Below are 22,582 nucleotides of genomic sequence, written 5' to 3'. Positions count from 1 at the left end.
ATTGTGAGATATTATGACCAGCTTCAATAAAGTGACAGGCTACCGGGGCTTTCATGTCCCCACATCTTATATTTGATCTGTGCTGACTGAGGCGATCACGTATTTTTCTAACAGTCTCGCCCAAGTAGATTTTGGAGCATGGACACTTAATAAGATAAATTACATGTGTAGACTCACATGTATAAAATTTGTTGATGTTAAACTTCTTACCTGTTTGGGGGTGTACAAACTCTCTACCCTTTATGACCGAATGGCAACTGGCACAGTTTAAACAGGGATAGGTGCCACATGATTTAGATGATATGTATGTCTGTTTTTTTACCTTGGCCCCAATGTCATTCTTTACCACTAGATCTTTAATATTGGGCACTCTCCTATATGCCATTAGTGGATAGTTTTGAAACTCAGTAATATCTGTATTACAATTTTTTATAATATGCCAATGTTTTTTAAGGTATTGGGCAATTTCAGCACTATAAGGATTGTATTGTGTTACACACACTATTCTATCCTGTTTATTCCTAATTTTGTGCCTATTTTCACTGACACTATTGGCTTTTTGTTTCTCTCTTTCCACTAAGCTAGAAGGATAACCCCTTTGTACAAATCTCTCAGTCATCTCTCTAAGTCTTATCTCTTTCACATGGCTGTCACTTACTATTTTATGAACTCTGAGCATCTGGCTTTTAGGTAGGGAATTTTTCAAAGACTCATGATGGAAGCTATCATATTTAAGTAGGGAATTTCTATCTATACCTTTCCTGTACATGTCAATTTTTAAATTACCAGTCATGACATCCTTGTGCACTTCAGTATCCAAGAATACAATATTTGTCTCGCTAAAATTAAGTGTAAATTTCAGTCCCTGCACTGCACTATTCAACTGATCTACAAAAGCCAAAAGGGAACCAATGTCACCCCACCACACGCCAAACACGTCATCTATGAAGCGCCACCAGGCTGCCCCATACTTTAAGAATAAAGCATTTTCATAGACAAATTTGTCTTCAAAACAACTCATGAACATGTTGGCGTATGATGGGGCAACATTGGACCCCATGGCTGTCCCCTTCAACTGCAAGTACCATGTTTCACCAAATAAAAAATAATTGCAATACAATACCACTCTAAGCAGATCTTCAATAAATTTGAACTTTGGACTATATCATAAAAGCAGTTTTACTCCACCAGGTTATAATAATAGCATTGAAACATACATGCAATTGGTGAAAAATGATTTGAAACACTTAGAATGTAAGATCAAAAAGAAATCATGGAAGTTTAAACATAATGTTACCAAAGCTCAGAGTGGAGCTATTTCTACTTTATGCAAAAAAGATATAGTGGTGAGGGGGGCAGACAAGGGAGGAGCCATAGTTGTCCTAGACAAGGACTACTACATTAGTGAACTCACTAATCAATTGAAAGATAAAGATACATATTTGGTTCTCCCTTGTAACCCACTCATTAATATACAAAAAGAAATTAAGGGTATAATTGACAAGGCTCTTACTAAGGGTGTTATAGATAAAAAATTGGCTAAATATCTATACATTGAGTGGCCAAAAAACCCAATTATATACACAGTACCAAAGGTACATAAAGACCCCCATAGACCACCTGGTCGTCCAATAGTTGCTGGTATACAATCTGTATTTAGTCATATAGCGGTATATCTTGATAAAATCTTACAGCCTGAAGTTATGAAAGCAACTTCTTACATTAAAGACACTAGTGACTTCATTTTGAAGCTTAAAGATTTGCCACTAAATGACACAAAGTATATACTTTTTTCACTTGATGTTTGTAGCTTATACACATCCATCAAGCATGAAAGTGGAATTGGAGCTGTTATGACCACTATGACTAAAACCAATAAATATAGCTACATACAATTGAAATTTATTGAAGATCTGCTTAGAGTGGTATTGTATTGCAATTATTTTTTATTTGGTGAAACATGGTACTTGCAGTTGAAGGGGACAGCCATGGGGTCCAATGTTGCCCCATCATACGCCAACATGTTCATGAGTTGTTTTGAAGGCAAATTTGTCTATGAAAATGCTTTATTCTTAAAGTATGGGGCAGCCTGGTGGCGCTTCATAGATGACGTGTTTGGCGTGTGGTGGGGTGACATTGGTTCCCTTTTGGCTTTTGTAGATCAGTTGAATAGTGCAGTGCAGGGACTGAAATTTACACTTAATTTTAGCGAGACAAATATTGTATTCTTGGATACTGAAGTGCACAAGGATGTCATGACTGGTAATTTAAAAATTGACATGTACAGGAAAGGTATAGATAGAAATTCCCTACTTAAATATGATAGCTTCCATCATGAGTCTTTGAAAAATTCCCTACCTAAAAGCCAGATGCTCAGAGTTCATAAAATAGTAAGTGACAGCCATGTGAAAGAGATAAGACTTAGAGAGATGACTGAGAGATTTGTACAAAGGGGTTATCCTTCTAGCTTAGTGGAAAGAGAGAAACAAAAAGCCAATAGTGTCAGTGAAAATAGGCACAAAATTAGGAATAAACAGGATAGAATAGTGTGTGTAACACAATACAATCCTTATAGTGCTGAAATTGCCCAATACCTTAAAAAACATTGGCATATTATAAAAAATTGTAATACAGATATTACTGAATTTCAAAACTATCCACTAATGGCATATAGGAGAGTGCCCAATATTAAAGATCTAGTGGTAAAGAATGACATTGGGGCCAAGGTGAAAAAACAGACATACATATCATCTAAATCATGTGGCACCTATCCCTGTTTAAACTGTGCCAGTTGCCATTCGGTCATAAAGGGTAGAGAGTTTGTACACCCCCAAACAGGTAAGAAGTTTAACATCAACAAATTTTATACATGTGAGTCTACACATGTAATTTATCTTATTAAGTGTCCATGCTCCAAAATCTACTTGGGCGAGACTGTTAGAAAAATACGTGATCGCCTCAGTCAGCACAGATCAAATATAAGATGTGGGGACATGAAAGCCCCGGTAGCCTGTCACTTTATTGAAGCTGGTCATAATATCTCACAATTGAGGTGGCAAGTCATTGATAGTGTTGAACCCCATAGAAGGGGTGGGAATAGGGAAACTCAGCTAAAGAGGAAAGAATCCTTCTGGATACACAAGTTAGATGCTTTAGTTCCCAAAGGGATCAATAGAGAAATAGATATGACAGTATTCTTGTGAGTAAAAATTTGAATTTAAAAATTTGAAATAAAAGATATTTTTCTCAGTTTGTAATACAACACAATATTGTATTCACTGTAAATAAGTAAACTGTAGCAAAGATAATAATATTATCATATGATGAATGTATAAGATATATATCTGGAAATTGTAACTACTAACAGCAGATTGTTTTTAACTATGTATTTAACAATTTTTATAGGAATAATGAGTTTTGACCACTAGGTGGCGATATTTTGTAGTTGTTTACTTAACACAATGTTATTTGGTGTATTAAGGGTTAATGTCATATGGTATTTAAGGAGCAGCTAACAGGTGTTCTGAATAAGCATGAGTAAGGGTTAACAGCCCGAAACGTCGCTTTTTTTGCTGCTGTGTGCCAAGTGCTGAAATGGAACAATAAAGGCTAAGTTTATTTAACAATTTTCCTATCATTTTTTGGTGCTGTGGAAATCAGTTGTCTACATATTACAGAGAGGTGTGTGCAGTGGCCCTCTACCACGAGCATCAGGTGTGTGCTGTCTGTCACTTGGGAACTGTGTGATACAGTAATGAGATCTGATTATACCTACAGATATAAGATAAAGACACATGTATATGTACACAATGTGATACAGTAATGAGATCTGATTATACCTACAGATATAAGATAAAAACACCTGTATATGTACACAGTGTGATACAGTAATGAGATCTGATTATACCTACAGATATAAGATAAAGACACATGTATATGTACACAATGTGATACAGTAATGAGATCTGATTATACCTACAGATATTAGATAAAGATACATGTATATGTACACAATGTGAAACAGTAATGAGATCTGATTATACCTACAGATATAAGATAAAGACACATGTATATGTACACAGTGTGATACAGTAATGAGATCTTATTATACCTACAGATATAAGATACAGACACATGTATATGTACACAACGTGATACAGTAATGAGATCTGATTATACCTACAGATATTAGATAAAGATACATGTATATGTACACAATGTGAAACAGTAATGAGATCTGATTATACCTACAGATATAAGATAAAGACACATGTATATGTACACAGTGTGAAACAGAAATGAGAGCCGATTATACCTACAGATATAAGATAAAGACACATGTATATGTACACAATGTGCTACAGTAATGAGATCTGATTATACCTACAGATATAAGTTAAAGACACATGTATATGTACACAACGTGATAAAGTAATGAGATCTGATTATACCTACAGATATAAGATAAAGACACATGTATATGTACACAACGTGATAAGGTAATGAGATCTGATTATACCTACAGATATAAGATAAAGACACATGTATATGTACACAGTGTGATACAGTAATGAGATCTGATTATACCTACAGATATAAGATAAAGACACATGTATATGTACACAATGTGATAAAGTAATGAGATCTGATTATACCTACAGATATAAGATAAAGACACATGTATATGTGCACAAAGTGATAAAGTAATGAGATCTGATTATATCTACAAGCTCAAACCATTTTATTAGGTTGTGGCTTCAAAATACAAAATCAGCTCATTCATATACACAAATAAGCCTTAAAAAAGAAAATCTCAAACATTTTATACTCTGCAGTTGGTAAAAAAAAGTAATTGGAAACACAAGGGAAAAACAATTTTATAGTATACTGTCCCTTTAATTCAAATGATGTTCAAGCAAATGTAGAGACTTATTTATAGAGTTCTCCTGGAATTCTGTATCCGATTATTTAGTTTTATATTAATATTGATCAGGTAGTCCTTTAGGTCTGTAGCGGTTCGGGTCACCTCCATTGCGTCCCCAATTGTTGGCTTCTTGGTCTGCACGGGTGTCTTCAGCCCCTCTGCCACTGACTGAGCCTTGCCAGTATTCCCTTCCGTTACTGGAATAAATGAAAAACAGAAAGAGTTTGAGATGTATACTCCCCAACATTTGTGACTAGGTATTAGGGACTCAGGGGTTTAGGGGGTGTCGCCAGTTTGTGGGTGGGGCTATGTCAGTCACAGGTGAATAGTGGGTGTGTCTGTTGGCTGGTAGGGAGTGCCTGGGTGGTCTATGGGCAGGTCTAAGATAAATTCTGCAAATAGGGACATATAGCTATATCAGATGGGCAGAGCTCAGAATAAGGGACTGTCCGTCTCAAATAGGGAGAGTTGGGGGTCTGAATTTGTATTCATAAGATAATCTGAGATCTTTCTGTATAAATGTAATATAATTAATGTAATAAAAAAAATGTGAATAATGGGACATACCAAGTCTGTTCTATGTGCTTATGGCATGACCCAAACCTACAACCTAAGGACTTTATTTAAAGAAAATAAGTGGTATAAGAGCTTTTAACAATAGATACACACCTCACAGGGACATAAAGTAACAATAGATACACCCCTCACAGGGACATAAAGTAACAATAGATACACTCCTCACAGGGACATAAAGTAACAATAGATACACCCCTCACAGGGACATAAAGTAACAATAGATACACCCCTCACAGGGACATAAAGTAACAATAGATACACCCCTCACAGGGACATAAAGTAACAATAGATACACTCCTCACAGGGACATAAAGTAACAATAGATACACCCCTCACAGGGACATAAAGTAACAATAGATACACCCCTCACAGGGACATAAAGTAACAATAGATACACCCCTCACAGGGACATAAAGTAACAATAGATACACCCCTCACAGGGACATAAAGTAACAATAGATACACTCCTCACAGGGACATAAAGTAACAATAGATACACTCCTCACAGGGACATAAAGTAACAATAGATACACTCCTCACAGGGACATAAAGTAACAATAGATACACTCCTCACAGGGACATAAAGTAACAATAGATACACTCCTCACAGGGACATAAAGTAACAATAGATACACTCCTTACAGGGACATAAAGTAACAATAGATACACCCCTCACAGGGACATAAAGTAACAATAGATACACCCCTCACAGGGACATAAAGTAACAATAGATACACCCCTCACAGGGACATAAAGTAACAATAGATACACTCCTCACAGGGACATAAAGTAACAATAGATACACCCCTCACAGGGACATAAAGTAACAATAGATACACCCCTCACAGGGACATAAAGTAACAATAGATACACCCCTCACAGGGACATAAAGTAGCAATAGATACACCCCTCACAGGGACATAAAGTAACAATAGATACACCCCTCACAGGGACATAAAGTAACAATAGATACACCCCTCACAGGGACATAAAGTAACAATGGATACACTCCTCACAGGGACATAAAGTAACAATAGATACACTCCTCACAGGGACATAAAGTAACAATAGATACACTCCTCACAGGGACATAAAGTAACAATAGATACACTCCTCACAGGGACATAAAGTAACAATAGATACACCCCTCACAGGGACATAAAGTAACAATAGATACACCCCTCACAGGGACATAAAGTAACAATAGATACACTCCTCACAGGGACATAAAGTAACAATAGATACACTCCTCACAGGGACATAAAGTAACAATAGATACGCTCCTCACAGGGACATAAAGTAACAATAGATACACTCCTCACAGGGACATAAAGTAACAATAGATACACCCCTCACAGGGACATAAAGTAACAATAGATACACCCCTCACAGGGACATAAAGTAACAATAGATACACTCCTCACAGGGACATAAAGTAACAATAGATACACCCCTCACAGGGACATAAAGTAACAATAAATACACTCCTCACAGGGACATAAAGTAACAATAGATACACCCCTCACAGGGACATAAAGTAACAATAGATACACTCCTCACAGGGACATAAAGTAACAATAGATACACTCCTCACAGGGACATAAAGTAACAATAGATACACCCCTCACAGGGACATAAAGTAACAATAGATACACCCCTCACAGGGACATAAAGTAACAATAGATACACTCCTCACAGGGACATAAAGTAACAATAGATACACTCCTCACAGGGACATAAAGTAACAATAGATACACTCCTCACAGGGACATAAAGTAACAATAGATACACCCCTCACAGGGACATAAAGTAACAATAGATACACTCCTCACAGGGACATAAAGTAACAATAGATACACTCCTCACAGGGACATAAAGTAACAATAGATACACCCCTCACAGGGACATAAAGTAACAATAGATACACCCCTCACAGGGACATAAAGTAACAATAGATACACCCCTCACAGGGACATAAAGTAACAATAGATACACTCCTCACAGGGACATAAAGTAACAATAGATACACCCCTCACAGGGACATAAAGTCACAATAGATACACCCCTCACAGGGACATAAAGTAACAATAGATTCACTCCTCACAGGGACATAAAGTAACAATAGATACACTCCTCACAGGGACATAAAGTAACAATAGATACACTCCTCACAGGGACATAAAGTAACAATAGATACACCCCTCACAGGGACATAAAGTAACAATAGATACACTCCTCACAGGGACATAAAGTAACAATAGATACACTCCTCACAGGGACATAAAGTAACAATAGATACACTCCTCACAGGGACATAAAGTAACAATAGATACACTCCTCACAGGGACATAAAGTAACAATAGATACACTCCTCACAGGGACATAAAGTAACAATAGATACACCCCTCACAGGGACATAAAGTAACAATAGATACACTCCTCACAGGGACATAAAGTAACAATAGATACACTCCTCACAGGGACATAAAGTAACAATAGATACACTCCTCACAGGGACATAAAGTAACAATAGATACACCCCTCACAGGGACATAAAGTAACAATAGATACACTCCTCACAGGGACATAAAGTAACAATAGATACACTCCTCACAGGGACATAAAGTAACAATAGATACACTCCTCACAGGGACATAAAGTAACAATAGATACACCCCTCACAGGGACATAAAGTAACAATAGATACACCCCTCACAGGGACATAAAGTAACAATAAATACACCCCTCACAGGGACATAAAGTAACAATAGATACACCCCTCACAGGGACATTAAGTAACATTTAAACTATACAGAAGTACATTTCAAGATTGACTAGAATCATTTTACAATGTACTTTAGTTTACAAAATATATTTCTAAAAAAGTTTACTGGAAGAAATGTTTGTTTTTCAAACAAAAGTAATTCTAATCAAATTTGAATTGCACTACTGGTTATTTTAATGGTGGTTTTAATAATTTTTATAATACAAAGAGTTTGGGAAAAGATTGGAGTATTTTGGATCAATGACCAATTTGATTAGATATTAGTAGCAACTTATGACTCACAAGTAACTGAGCTTTGGCTCTTGGAATTTTAGTCCTAACTTTTGGGATTATTCTACAGATTTATATACAGTTTAGTTCCTAAAACTATGTATTTTTCTTCTTAAAGGGACTGTAAAGTCATAATTAGACATGCATTATTCAGACAGAGCATTTTAAAGAACTTTCAAATTTACTTTTGTTATTTAATTTGCTTCTTTCTCTTGTTATCCTTTATTGAATGGTTAATCTAGGTAAGCTCAGGAGCAGCAAATAACCTAGGTTCTAGCTGCTGATTGGTGGCTGCATATATATATATACACTGAATGTCATTAGCTCACCCATGTGTTCAGTTAGAAACCAGTAATGTACTGCTGCTCCTTCAACAAATGATACCATGAGAATGAAACACATTTGATAATAGAAGTAAACTGGAATTTAAAATGATATGTTCTACCTAAATCATGTAAGAACATTTTTTGGGTTTCAGGTCTCTTTAATGCTTGCTAGATCTTAAGTTTTATATGAATGTGTTAAACTCTGTTCTAGAACTTTCCTTATGAACATTCAAAATAAAAAGCCAATACAAATAAAGTACAGATGATTTGTTTTTTAAAGGGACATTAAAAGTCCCCACATTATTATAAGAACATGCTTTTATTTCATGATTCAGATAAAGCAAATTTACCTCATTTCTTGGTATCCTTTTTTGAAAGGGCAGTAATGCACTACAGGAAGCAAGCTGAGCACATTGGGTGAGACAATGACAAGAGGTGTTAAAGTGACACTGAACCCAAAAAAAAATATTTTGTGATTCAGATAGAGCAGCAATTTTAAGCAACTTTCAAATTTACTCCTATTATCAATTTTTCTTCGTTCTCTTGCTATCTTAATTTGAAAAAGAAGGCATCTAAGCTTTTTTTGTTCCGTACGCTGGACAGCACTTGTTTATTGGTGGGTGAATTTATCCACCAATCAGCAAGGACAACTCAGGTTGTTCACCAAAATGGGCCGGCATATAAACTTACATTCTTGCATTTCAAATAAAGATACCAAGAGAATGAAGAAAACATGATTATAGGAGTAAACTAAAAAGTTGCTTAAAATTTCATGATCTATCTGAATCACGAAAGAAAAATTTGGGTTCTGTCTCACTTTACTGTGCAGCCACCAATTAGCAGCTAGCTCCCAGTAGTGCATTGCTGCACCTGTGCCTACCTAGGTAAGCTCTTCAACAAGAGATACCAAGAGAACAAAGCACATTAGATAGCAGAAGTAAATTGGAAAGTTGTTTAAAAGAATTGGATGGAATTAAAAAAATGGGGTTCGTGTCCCTTTAATTTAAGTAAGTTTGTTTCCCCTTTCTCCTCTACTGTGCAGATTGCTTCAGCCATACGTTTTACATAGATTGTGCATTGTAATAATAAAATATAAATACAACCGGGTTTAACAGAGTTAAAGGTACAAAAAGAGCAAAAAGAAAATGTACTGTTAGGATATTTTATTATTGAACTATTGTTTGCACAGAATTATGTTTTTATTCCCTGCAAATGAGTTAAACACATAGTTAAAGTCCTCTCTAGAGCACCCTGCAGACTTCATACGGCTAACCCTGCTACATATATTTCCCTTAATTACCATTAACTAATAACAACTTGAAAACAATGTACATTACAGTAAAATAATGACCATGGCTAGCCTTATTCTCTACCTGCTCAAGCCTGGATTGGCTACTTTAGTTGAGGTGGTGGGTAGAGTTTGGCTATTAAAAAACAACTGCAGCAAACAATGTACATTTTTTCAGACTTGGCTGAGATGTTATTCTATAGCAAGAGAACAGAAATGTCTTCTAATCACAAGGTGTTTACTGTCCCTTTAACATGCCAGCCATATGTAAAGTTAGCTCTCCTGTACCTTATAACTTCTGATGCCCATCTCCCACCAGGTCCTCTTTGTGCGGCATCATAATTCCCTCGTGCATGAAAATATTTATCTGCTCCTTTATAATTAGATTCTCTCATGTTCTGATAAGCTCTCCACATGTCCATCGATCCTGAAACAAGCGGCTTATAGTGAGTATCTTACTGGTCTTTATTATTATTTATGTTATTTATAAAATGGTATAGAACTATCATGTGCACTGTGTGCATTCTCTCTCTCTCTTTCTCTCCTCTCTCTCTCTCTTTTTCTCCTCTCTCACTCTTCTCTCTCTTTCTCTCTCTCTCTTTCTTTCTCTCTCTTTCTTTGTCTCTCTCTCTCTCTCTCTCTCTAAGTATATACATATAGTATTTGCAGAAGAAAGCGCACTCCAAAGGTCTTGTATGATAATTCACTTTTATTCTGTGAACGTTTTCGAGCTTAACAAGCTCGTCCTCAGACAGACAAGAGGACGAGCTTGCTAAGCTCGAAAACGTTCACAGAATAAAGGTGAATTATCATACAAGACCTTTGGAGTGCGCTTTCTTCTGCAAATACTGGATATTACTTTTGCAGCACCCAAGGCTTAACAACTAAGGTTTGGAGTGCACTTTGTCTATCTTTGTGTATATGTATATATATATATATATATATATATATATATATATATATATATATATATATATATATATATATATATATATATATATATCCATGATTTTCATTTATAAATAATTGGGTGTTTGGATCAGCAATTTCCTTTTGATCTATTAAATAACTGAAGGACACAGTAATATTTCAGTAGTGAATGAGGTTTATTGGATTAACAGAAAATGTGCATTATGCATCAAAACAAAATTAGACAGGTGCATACATTTGGGCACCCTTGTCATTTTGTTGATTTGAATAGCTGTAACTACCTAGCACTGATTAATTGGAACACACAATTGGTTTGGTGAGCCCATTAATTCTTGAACTTCATAGACAGGTGCATCCAATCATGAGAAAAAGTATTTAAGGTGGCCAATTGCAAGTTGTTGTTCTATTTGACTCTCTTCTGAAGAGTGGCAACATGGGGGCCTCAAAACAACTCTCAAATGACCTGAAAACAAAAATTGCTCAACATTATGATTTAGGGGAAGGCTACAAAAAGCTATTACAGAGATTTAAGCTGTCAGTGTCCACTGTGAGGAACATAGTGAGGAAATGGAAGACCACAGGCACAGTTCTTGTGAAGGCCAGAAGTAAAATATCAGAGAGGCAAAGGCAAAGGATGGTGAGAATGGTCAAAAACAGCCCACAGACCACCTTCAAAGACCTACAACATCATCTTGCTGCAGATGGTGTCACTGTGCATCGTTAAACAATTCTGCGTATGGGAGAGTGATGCGGAAGAAGCCTTTTCTGCACACATGCCACAAACAGAGTCGCTTGAGGTATGCAAACGCACATTTGGAAGAAGGTGCTCTGGACTGATGAAACAAAGATTGAGTTATTTGGTCATAACAAGGGGCGTTATGCATTGCGGCAAAAGAACACAGCGTCCCAAGACAAACACTTGCTAGCCACAGTAAAATTTGGTGGATGTTCCATCATGCTGTGGGGCCAGTGCCGGTACTGGGAATCTTGTTAAAGTTGAGGGTCGCATGGATTCCACTCAATATCAGCAGATACTTGAGAATAATGTTGAGGAATCAGTCACAAAGTTGAAGTTACGCCGGAGCTGGAAATTTCAACAAGACAACGACCCAAAATACTGCTCAAAATCTACTCTGTCATTTATGCAGAGGAACAAGTACAATGTTCTGGAATGGCCATCCTAGTCCCCAGACCTGAATATCATTGAAAATCTGTGGGGTGATTTGAAGCGGGCTGTCCATGCTCGGCAACCATCAAACCTAACTGAACTGTAGATGTTTTGCAAGGAGGAATGGTCCAAAATACCTTCATCCAGAATCCAGACACTCATTACAGGCTATAGGAAGAGTCTAGAGGCTGTTATTTCTGTTAAAGGAGGCTCTACTAAATATTGATGCAATATTTCTGTTGGGGTGCCCAAAGGTATTCAACTGTCTAATTTCGTTTTGATGCATATTGCACATTTTCTGTTAATCCAATAAACCTCATTTCACTACTGAAATATTAATATGTCGTTCAGTTATTTAATAGATCAAAATGAAATTGCTGATTCAAACACCCAATTATTTATAAATGAAAATCATGGAAATTGTTAGGGGTGCCTAAACATTTGCATACGACTGTTTATATATCTTTCTCTCCTCTCTCTCTCTCCCTCTATCTCTCTCTATCTCTCCTCTCTCTATCTCTCAATTTTCTCTTTCTCTCTATCTCCTCTCTCTCTCTCTCTTTCTCTCCTTTCTCTCTCTCTCAATTTTCTCTTTCTCTCTATCTCTCTCCTCTCTCTGTATCTTTCTCTCTCTCTCTCTCTCTCTCTCTCTCTCTCTCTCTATCTATCTATCTAGAAGCACAGTGCAGCTTTATAACTTTACAACTCACCTTGCGCTGCCTCCTTTATAAATCTTCCAGAATTCTGGAACCACTGAGCATCAGCCACAGCCAGCACCAGGATAATGACACAGATTAAGCTCTTCATTGTTCACAGTTTTTGATAATCAGATCTACACGAGGTAGAAAAATGGTTTAAATCTGTTTTCTTATGTATTTGCAATGTCTAATTTACTGTGACATTTACAGGACCAATAAACACAATATACTTACATAATCAATAAATGCATCATAAAAAGACAATACACAAACACTTAGAGGTACATTTATGAAGCAGAGGATGCTGTTTATTCCGCACGAGCCTTCCCGATCGCTGGAAACAGGAGTCAAGAATCAGCAGTCTTAAGATCGCTGCTCCTTAACTCGTCAGCCTGATCAGATACGATCGGGATGATTTACCCCTGCTAGCGGCCGATTGGCTGCGAATGTGCAGGAGGCGACATTGCACAAGCATTTCACCAGAAATGCTTGTGCAATGTTAAATGCTGACAGCCTATGCTGTGGGCATTTAGCGATGTCGGGTGGACACGATTCACTACAGCAAATCATATCCGACCACCACTTGATAAATCTACCCCTTAGTCTGAATTTCAAATGAGTAGTAGATTTCTTTCTGGCAATGTTACTTCTAGTTTCCTTCCCACTGTACCATGTGACAGCCATGAGCCAATCACAAAATGCATATATGTATATTATGCGAATTCTTGCACATGCTCAGTAGGAGCTGGTACTACAGGGTGCAAATAAAAATATTGTGCACATTTAATAATAGAACTGATTTAGAAATACACACAATCTTAGAGATATTCAAATGCTACAATGCAAGTAATGAGAGCATGTGATTTTCTTATTACTGACCCTAGATAACCATGTGTTTAACCCCTACTAAACACATAGGTAAAAACCTGCTCAGGAGTTGGAAGCCTTGCAACTAATTAGCATCACACCGCTGGTCAGACAGTGAAGTGCTGCAGTTGTACAACCCTGTCAGTCACCAGCTAGCTGTGTCCTACTCATAAGTTGCAAGACTTGTAGCTCAGATGTGGACTTTTCCTATGTGTTTAATCCATTTGTGGAATTTTATACCAGAACTGTCAGTGACCAGACAAAAATGAGACTCAGATGCCATAATATGCAAATATATACTGTATGTTAAACCAACAAACATGGTGTGTCTGATTCCCACAATCACATATCCAAGCCTACAGCTCAGGACAGATTTTTTAATGTGAGACAGACTGCCAAGACATTTATACTACCGGACAGGAGCATAAAAATAAAAAATGAACCCAGAAAATGAAGGAAAGTTGGGGAGAATGCAACCATCACATCAGGGCATGTTAAAATTGCTTTGTCTTGAGAATGCTGGAGCTAAAATGTCCGTAATTCACAGAAGAGGACAGAGGAATTTTGAGTCCCTATAAAGCATTAATAAATATTGGCTCCTGAATATACCGTTTATAGTGGTAATTCTTGCTCTAACGTAGGTGCAAACGTGTCTTGTTATATTTGTGTATGAACTAGAACTGTAGCTGCCAGTAAAGCTAAATAATATTTTTTACAACAAAAAATATAGAAATAAAAACAGTCATTAACATATAGGAGATTTATGGTGCAGGTATCCTAATGAAAACTTACCTAAATATAGATCAGGATCCAATTCACTGCCAGTGTATCCATATGTCTGCCCCACTGTCCACACCACCTTTTATTCCTTTATCTGGTTAATGATTACAATAACACAAGCGCGTAGTCAACATATTCCCCCACTTAAAACATCCCCAAAATATGTAACATTATCAGTAAGTTTAGTTTTGTGAGTTGGGAAATTAAACATGAATTTCCAGTAGGTTCTTGCAACATTTTACCAGCAGTGATAGAAGCTGATGTCCAGGAGGTCACATTCTATAGGTAGCAGGTGAGAAGTGAGTAGACAAATAAAGTGATACCTTATAGCGAGTGCACCTGAAACAGTTGCACACAATAGATACAGTATTTACATACAAATGTTTTCTGTATTTCATTTAAATTCTATTCTGTCAGATTAATATTCTTGCATATTAAATTTTCTCTTAGAATTTTTTGCTTAAAGGGCCATAATACCCAAATGTTTAAACACTTTAAAGTGCTGCAGCATAGCTGTAAAAAGCTGACTAGAAAATATCACCTGAACATCTCTATGTAAAAAAGAAAGATATTTTACCTCAAAAGTTCCTCAGTAGCCACCTCCCATTGTAAAGGATTTCTAAGCAGCATTTTAGTGTGTCTGTCCTGGGACAGCTGAAAGGATGAGCCTCGTGAACTCTTATATTATTTCACCAATCAGGTAAAGGAAGCTTACTATGAAATCTCATGAGAGTTAAGTCAAATCTCATGAGATCACAGTAAGAGTTCATGACCTCAGCACTGCTGATGCTGCTTGGCTGCTGTTCATTTCTTAATTTATTTATTTTTTACCTGCAGCTGGGAGCAGGTGAGTATAACTTTTTACACAGAACTTACTCTGCTGAGCTGAGGAAATTGTGAGGTAAAATATATTCCTTTTTTACATAGAGATGCTCAGGTGATATTTTCCTGTCAGCTTTTTACAGTTATACTGCATCAGTTTCAAGTGATTTAGCATATGAGTATTATGTCCCTTTAAATAGGTCCTTTCAGTGAGAGCATACTGAAGTAGGCTTGGGAGCATGCACGTGTATTAAAGGGACAATAAATGTACAACATAATGTTACGTAATTCTGCTTTACGTGCAGAATTATGTAACATTGTCCTTGCAACACCTATTTGAGAGATTTAACCCCCCACAGGTATACTTACCTTCCGTTACTTGCCAGCCTCTACTAATTCTGTCTTTTTTCCCAAAGCATGTCGTGGGCTGTCTCATCACAGCGCTCCCGATTGCACCACTGAACTAAATGTAGTGCACTCCCACGCTGGGAAAAACAGTCTACAACTTTACCCAACGCAGGAGCGTGTTATATTTAGTTCAATGCTGCAATCCTGCATGCTGTGAGAACACAGCGCACCCATGAGGGGGGTAAACCTCTCAAATCTCTTTTGTTTTTGAAGGTGTCGCTAGGATAATGTTACGTAATTCTGCACATAGTGCATAATTATTTAACATTATATTTTATATTTACTGTTCCTTTAAGTAGCAGTGTTATACACATAGCAAAGCTATATATATAGAGCTCAAGACACGTGTACGCTCCTGAGCTACTTCAGTATGCTCTCATGGAAAGGTACGTTTGTACAAAAGATACAAATAGAAAAAGAGAAACTTTGATATTAGCTGCAATTTGGAAATCTACAGATAGAGTTAGCTATTATATTGTGACACAGTTGTCTTATTATATCTGTCTATTACATTCTAGAATGTCAGACTTGAAATGGTCCCAATATGGAATTAATCCCTAAATATTAATTCTTAATCTTAAAGAGGTATAAAGCCTAAACATGTTCTTTCATTCAGACAGAGCACACAAATATAAACCACTTTCTAATTTACTTCTATATCAAAATTGCTTTATTCTTTTAATAACCTTTATTGAAGGAGCAGCAATGTACTAATAAGAGTTAGATGAACACATTTGGTGAACCAATGACAAGAGGTGTACATGTGCAGCCCTCAACCAGCAGCTAGCTCCCATTAGTGCCTTGCAACTCCTGATGCTACCTAGGTATGCTTTTTAACAAAGGATACAAAGACAATGAAGCAAATTATTTTACAGAAGTACATTGGAAAGTTGTTTAATATTGAAAGCTCTATCTCACTGGTTTTAAAACCTGTCATCAGGCTCCCTAACAGGTCAGATTGTGAGGATATCTGAACTAGAGCACATGTGAAATAATCAGCAGATTAGTAAACATGGTTATTAACCTGTTCTCACCCAAGGTAATCCTGAAAACCTGTCCTGTTGGGGAGGCCTGAGGACAGGTATGAAGACCAGTGGTCTATCTGAATCATGAAAGTTTCATTTTTACTTTACTGTCCCTTTAATAAGGTTGTAGCGGCACATTGTGCTGTGTATATATCTATCTTAATTCACTATGCTATTATATTTTATCAGCACATTACCTGGACCCCTTGGTGTGCCACATGGAATTGAAACGTTTCTCAAGTGTTGGAGTCCACTGACTTAAAGGGACACTCGAGTTTTATACTCTTTAATCAATCCTTACAGATCTGATTTCACTTCCCCATACAGATCTCTATTGATTCCTTTTTACTCATTACCAAGATTCAAGATTACTTTTATATACATCACAGATGCCCGATGTAATGGGATTTATTGCTTTGTGAGGTCTGACCCACTTGCCAAGTGTTAAGCGCAACTAAATCATAGTTTATTCAAAGTGCGTAAATGTTGAAATACTATTGACAATATAAAAACACAGATGTGCCACATGGCCCAATATTGTTTGGTATAGGTAAAAGAGATATATGTGATGGGTACACTCACATTTAGTATGGCACCCCTAGTGGTGCAGATGAGGCGGTCTGGGATCAATTAGCAGTCACCCAGAAGACTGACCTCCAGTGGGTATTCAGTAATCTGCAGGAAATGATATAGAACACAAAAGTGCCTATATGGCCTAGTATTTCTTGTATAGGTGAATAGATAAATAGTAATGATATATATTGCACTCACATTTAGAAGAGCACCTTCTGTGGTGCACACAGGGCAAGCTGGGATCAATACAGTCACCCAGTAGACTTGTATCTGGCAATCTGGAACTCCCAAAGATCCACAGGTGGAGAATTAGTCAGATAGTAGTAGAAATAATCCGGCAGCAAGTGGTAAGTTTAAAAAACTTACTTTATTTAAAATAATAATAAAAGCAACGCGTTTCTCAGCCATCCAGTGGCTGTTTCATTAGGCTTAATAAAATGAATGCTATACACTTGCTATATATACCAAACTACCCTAAATAATGAACTGCACCTGAGTTAGGTGTTAATCAATTAGACAGTCATGTGAGTAAAGTATCCAATTAAATGAATACATACCAAATTACCTCACAGTATAAACAAACATTCAGTGTCAAAGCTGTAAAACTTAGAATGAAAAAATTGACTGTACAGAAATAATCATTATTTAAACGTTTTAACTAATACACATTGAATGTAGTATAGTCACAAATCTATATTTGTATTAAACACATTTATGCAAGCCCTTGCTACAGTGTTTGAGCGACTCTTGCACATAACAACCCACTACCCCATTCACAATGTGAAGCAATAAATGATGGTATTTAACAATATTCTGTGATCGCGTGGTGTCAATATATTTGTTCAGAAGAGTAATGCCTAGTAGCAATTTGTAATAGGTTTTATATTTTGCGTGGAGAGCCACAGATATAGATCTTTGAGAAAATGTGTTCCTAACTTCTAAACCCCCAGATCATTATGTTGGTGTTCCGGTTTCACTTACTAGAATTCTGTGTAACGAGCTCAGAGTCTGTTGCCATAATAGTGTGGTGGGTGGTTAACTTCAATCTACACTTACAGCTCATGTGTTTCTCAAATGACGTTAGGGGAAATCCTAATGACGTTCTCTAAGATGATAGGTCCTATACGAGTGATGTTGATTGGCTAGCAAATAAGCGCATCATAAAAGTGGGCGGGCAATATGCAGATCGGCATAAGCTGTCTCCGTAACAAACTATTGTAATAATAGTGTACCCAAGCAAGATACATGGTTCTATTATGACCGCAATCATAAGGAATAGTCTCCTATATAGAGCGTGGTAAATTGTATCTATGAGATTATTAGTATCTATAACTGACATTATAGTAATGACGATCAACACTACATATGCTGACATTGAGTAATAAAATCTTCTTACTACGATATATGGACCTATAGGCTTGTCAGTATCCATAATACTAGAATATGTAGTGGCGATAACAACAATGTCAAATATACTGTCAAATAAAGAAAGTATTAATACACCATATGAGGAAGAACAATGTTCTACTCCTTTTTTAGATATAGGCCCAGACCATCGATTGGAACAGTGGTCAATGTCTCCTCGACCGCCACGCCAAAAAAGAGCTTATGCAAGCGTGGAAATAGAGGGAAAATCCACAACCTCCAAAAAAAAAAAAAAAAATTTTTTAAAATACCAGAAAGGAATCTTTAACCTATCTGATCATGTGCTTGAAACTGATGAGATTTGAGTTTTGGGAAAAGGTCTGTCTTATAGTCCCTCCAATACCTCTTACATGTTTAAACTTTTTGTTGATGTGAATAACTTTACCAGAAAATTAGCTTTACAAAAGTATTATGCTGAGAAACGTATTAAAAATACCAATAGTATTCCGATTGTCTTAGACAATATGGATGAGCGCTTAGAGAATGGTTGTTTGATATACGAACCTGACACTCTCTTAGAACAGCTTACAGAAAAATATCTACACACCGATTTCAAACCAAAATCCAATTTCAATCCCCCTCGAACGAAAAATTCACATATCAGCATGTTTCAATCAATGGTATTAAAAGATTTAGAGAAACTCCCCCAAAAAATTAAATACAAGCACAATCTTAGCCCAGGGGAACGAAATGCATAAACTCCTAAACAAATAACAAGAATTTGGTAATCCGCCAGGCGGATAAGGGGATTGGAATAGTCCTACAAAAGTTCAAAGACTATATTTCAGAAGCAGATCATATCCTTAAAGATGCCAGCTATTATAGGGGATTGGTCAAGGACCCACTTTAATTTTTTCAAAACAATTATATTCTCTTCTGCAAGAGGGCTTTGATGAAGGTATTATAACCAAAAATGAAAGAGACTACCTCTATCCAAAAATCCCAATATAGCCTTGTATTATCATCTAACAAAAGTACACAAAATCCTCCAGGATGCCATATAATAGCTGGCATTGGGAGCCTACTGACAATCTCTCAGCATACATTGACTCATTTTTACAAAAGCATGTAGTAGCCCTACCTTCCTTCATCTGAGATTCATCAGATTTATTAACTAAACTAACTAGTTTAGGAATCACTCATATTGATCAGGAATTATGGTGGATTACTAGTGATGTAAATTCACTATATTCTAACATCCCTCATGATAAGGGTTTATTAGCAATTCAATCTTATTTACAAACGGACATACATATATATGCCCAATAAACAACAATTATTCATTAGTGAATTAATACACTTCATCCTCCACCATAATTATTTTCAATATCAGGGATCGTTCTATCTTCAAATCAGAGATAGATGCTCTGCCTTCGCCGCAGAGAAACCTATTGGATTAATACATTAAATACCCTTAATCCAGATGGTCTAAACGAATGTGTAGACCTAGCAGCATTTGATATCTAACTCCGTTTGGTGATGGTCCACAAGCTTAGATGGTATACCATATCCTCACTAACACTCCTGATATGTATTGACTATTGTCATCCCTATACAAACACTAGTTCTTTACACGTTAGGTCCATATTGTCAACTTTCACACAACATTTAATTACTAGTTAGAAGAATATACACACCACTTTTTTAGATCCTCTTTTATACACTTAGAGATCTCACACTCATTAACAACTAATCACATCTACCCCTCATACTTATTCTCTCCTTATCCCCATCACTCTTTCCCTTCATTAGTGCTCCCACAAAATTAACAATTCAGATTATTAGATATGATCATTACTTCACTTCACATTGATGTTATGACCCGACACTTCTTACACTAATTAAGAATGGTTAATTCACCCATCACTATTTTGGATAACTAATAGGCCAATTCTATCCAGACAATATACTATATAAGCATATATCAATTCATAATATCATCACACCACACCACCTATATATATATATTTTTATAACACAAGACCACTATGGTATTGTTAGTACTCTGTGTTTTATAATGCATGCTTTTATAGCTTGTTATACCTCACGAACCCACATACTTAAAGTGAAAGTAAATTATGTCTCTTTAGAACACATCAATGTATTGTATAGCATTAATATATTAAGATCGCTATTTTTTTTTTTCATAATTATTTTCATTTCTGAATATTTATTAACATATTTTTTTCCTACCGTTCTCAGGCTGACTCCACCCATCTTGTACTTCCTATGTTTCTGTGTGATAACATCACAAAGCACGTTCATGGGGCCCGAGTGTATTGCGCATGCGCAAATTGTCTATTCCTCATTCTACTGAGCTTTTGTTGTATTGTTCTAAGAGTTTCATATATCTTTATAAATGACTTAGACACTTAAGTCTAGTTATGGACTGCAACAGTTATGCGATGCGCTTCTATATTTCTGGGTCACAGTCAAACCAGATGAAGTTTCTGGTTATTCGCCAAGAAATGTTTTGCGCATGCGCGAATCGGGAGCGCGCGCCTAACATAATCTTTCCTTAAAAAATAATTGCCGCATGCGCAGAGGAATAAATAGGAGGGTGACGTAGCTTCACGGGCACCTAACGGCCAGAATTTCAATTGGTGAGTAAAAAAACGTGATCAGGAAATTAAAAAAACAACAAAAAAACGGGCTGAATTATTCACAGCTAAAAATATACTTTCAATGTGGCTAAAACTTCATTTCCATATAACTTTGTAAAAAACGATGAATGAAAGTCCTATTAATTTTGGACAAGCAATATTACTGAGGATCGCAAAACCACTGAGTTTACTTTCACTTTAATAAGATCAATAGTTGTTAAAAATGTACACACATATCACATTTAGACCATTGTACAGTCTATACACCCTATCATATGAGATATAGACCTATAACAAAGAAACAAAAGGTCCAATATATTGGGCAGATAAATCACCTTATGAAGGTGATTACCCACTAGTATACTGGCATGTATATTAGGTTTTGACTAACATACACATTTCACATAGGCCACATACCATTATAGTCACCTTTTAATCTAGGGGTACATCGCTACACATATTCACATCCCATATTATCACATGATTATTCAGATTAAATCACATTGATTTGAACCACTGACAAACTTTATATTCCTAAAACATAACATCACATCTAAAATACCGGATTGATTTCAGTCTTCAAAGTTTTTTTGCACATCACAAATGACAAATCATATTATATTTCTAATCTTTTTTAGATACTGCGCTATATACTGTGGAATACTTTCTTTATTTGACAGTATATTTGACATTGTTATTATCGCCACTACATATTCTAGTATTATGGATACTGACAAGCCTATAGGTCCATATATCGTAGTAAGAAGATTTTATTACTCAATGTCAGCATATGTAGTGTTGATCGTCATCACTATAATGTCATTTATAGATACTAATAATCTTATAGGTACAATTTACCACGCTCTATATAGGAGACTATTCCTTATGATTGCGGTCATAATAGAACCATGTATCTTGCTTGGGTACACTATTATTACAATAGTTTGTTATGGAGACAGCTTACGCTGATCCGCATATTGCCCGCCCACTTTTATGACGCGCTTATTTGCTAGCCAACCAACATCACTCGTATAGGACCTATCATCTTAGAGAACGTCATTAGGATTTCCCCTAACGTCATTTGACAAACACATGAGCTGTAAGTGTAGATTGA

The 22,582-nt window shown here is 36.4% G+C and overlaps 1 protein-coding gene across 1 annotated transcript; it reads right to left on the bottom strand.

Annotated features, from left to right (window-relative positions):
* Nucleotides 1-4,717: 4,717 nt before the first annotated feature.
* LOC128666186 (serum amyloid A-5 protein) lies at nt 4,718-15,895 on the bottom strand. Its single transcript, XM_053720640.1, has 5 exons — nt 15,804-15,895; nt 14,625-14,706; nt 12,978-13,099; nt 10,458-10,596; nt 4,718-5,121 (listed from the first exon to the last, which is right to left on the bottom strand). Exons 3-5 carry the CDS (start codon nt 13,072-13,074, stop codon nt 4,980-4,982), a joined length of 378 nt encoding a protein of 125 aa, XP_053576615.1. The 5' UTR covers nt 13,075-13,099; nt 14,625-14,706; nt 15,804-15,895; the 3' UTR covers nt 4,718-4,979.
* Between the last annotated feature and the right edge of the window lie 6,687 nt (nt 15,896-22,582).

This window comes from Bombina bombina, chromosome 7, assembly GCF_027579735.1.
Source record: "Bombina bombina isolate aBomBom1 chromosome 7, aBomBom1.pri, whole genome shotgun sequence".
Taxonomy (NCBI): Eukaryota; Metazoa; Chordata; class Amphibia; order Anura; family Bombinatoridae; genus Bombina; species Bombina bombina.
The sequence above is the reverse complement of the archived record's forward strand: the minus strand, read 5'-3'. Positions and strand labels throughout refer to the sequence as shown.

Bases quoted from the DNA above. Each gene is read 5' to 3' on its own strand.
- LOC128666186 (XM_053720640.1), bottom strand. From the start codon at position 13,074: ATGAAGAGCTTAATCTGTGTCATTATCCTGGTGCTGGCTGTGGCTGAT. The intron at 10,597-12,977 runs GTGAGTTGTAAA...CGCTTGTTTCAG, and splicing joins TATAAAGGAGGCAGCGCAAG to GATCGATGGACATGTGGAGA. The intron at 5,122-10,457 runs GTACAGGAGAGC...CATTTATTCCAG, and splicing joins TGGGCATCAGAAGTTATAAG to TAACGGAAGGGAATACTGGC.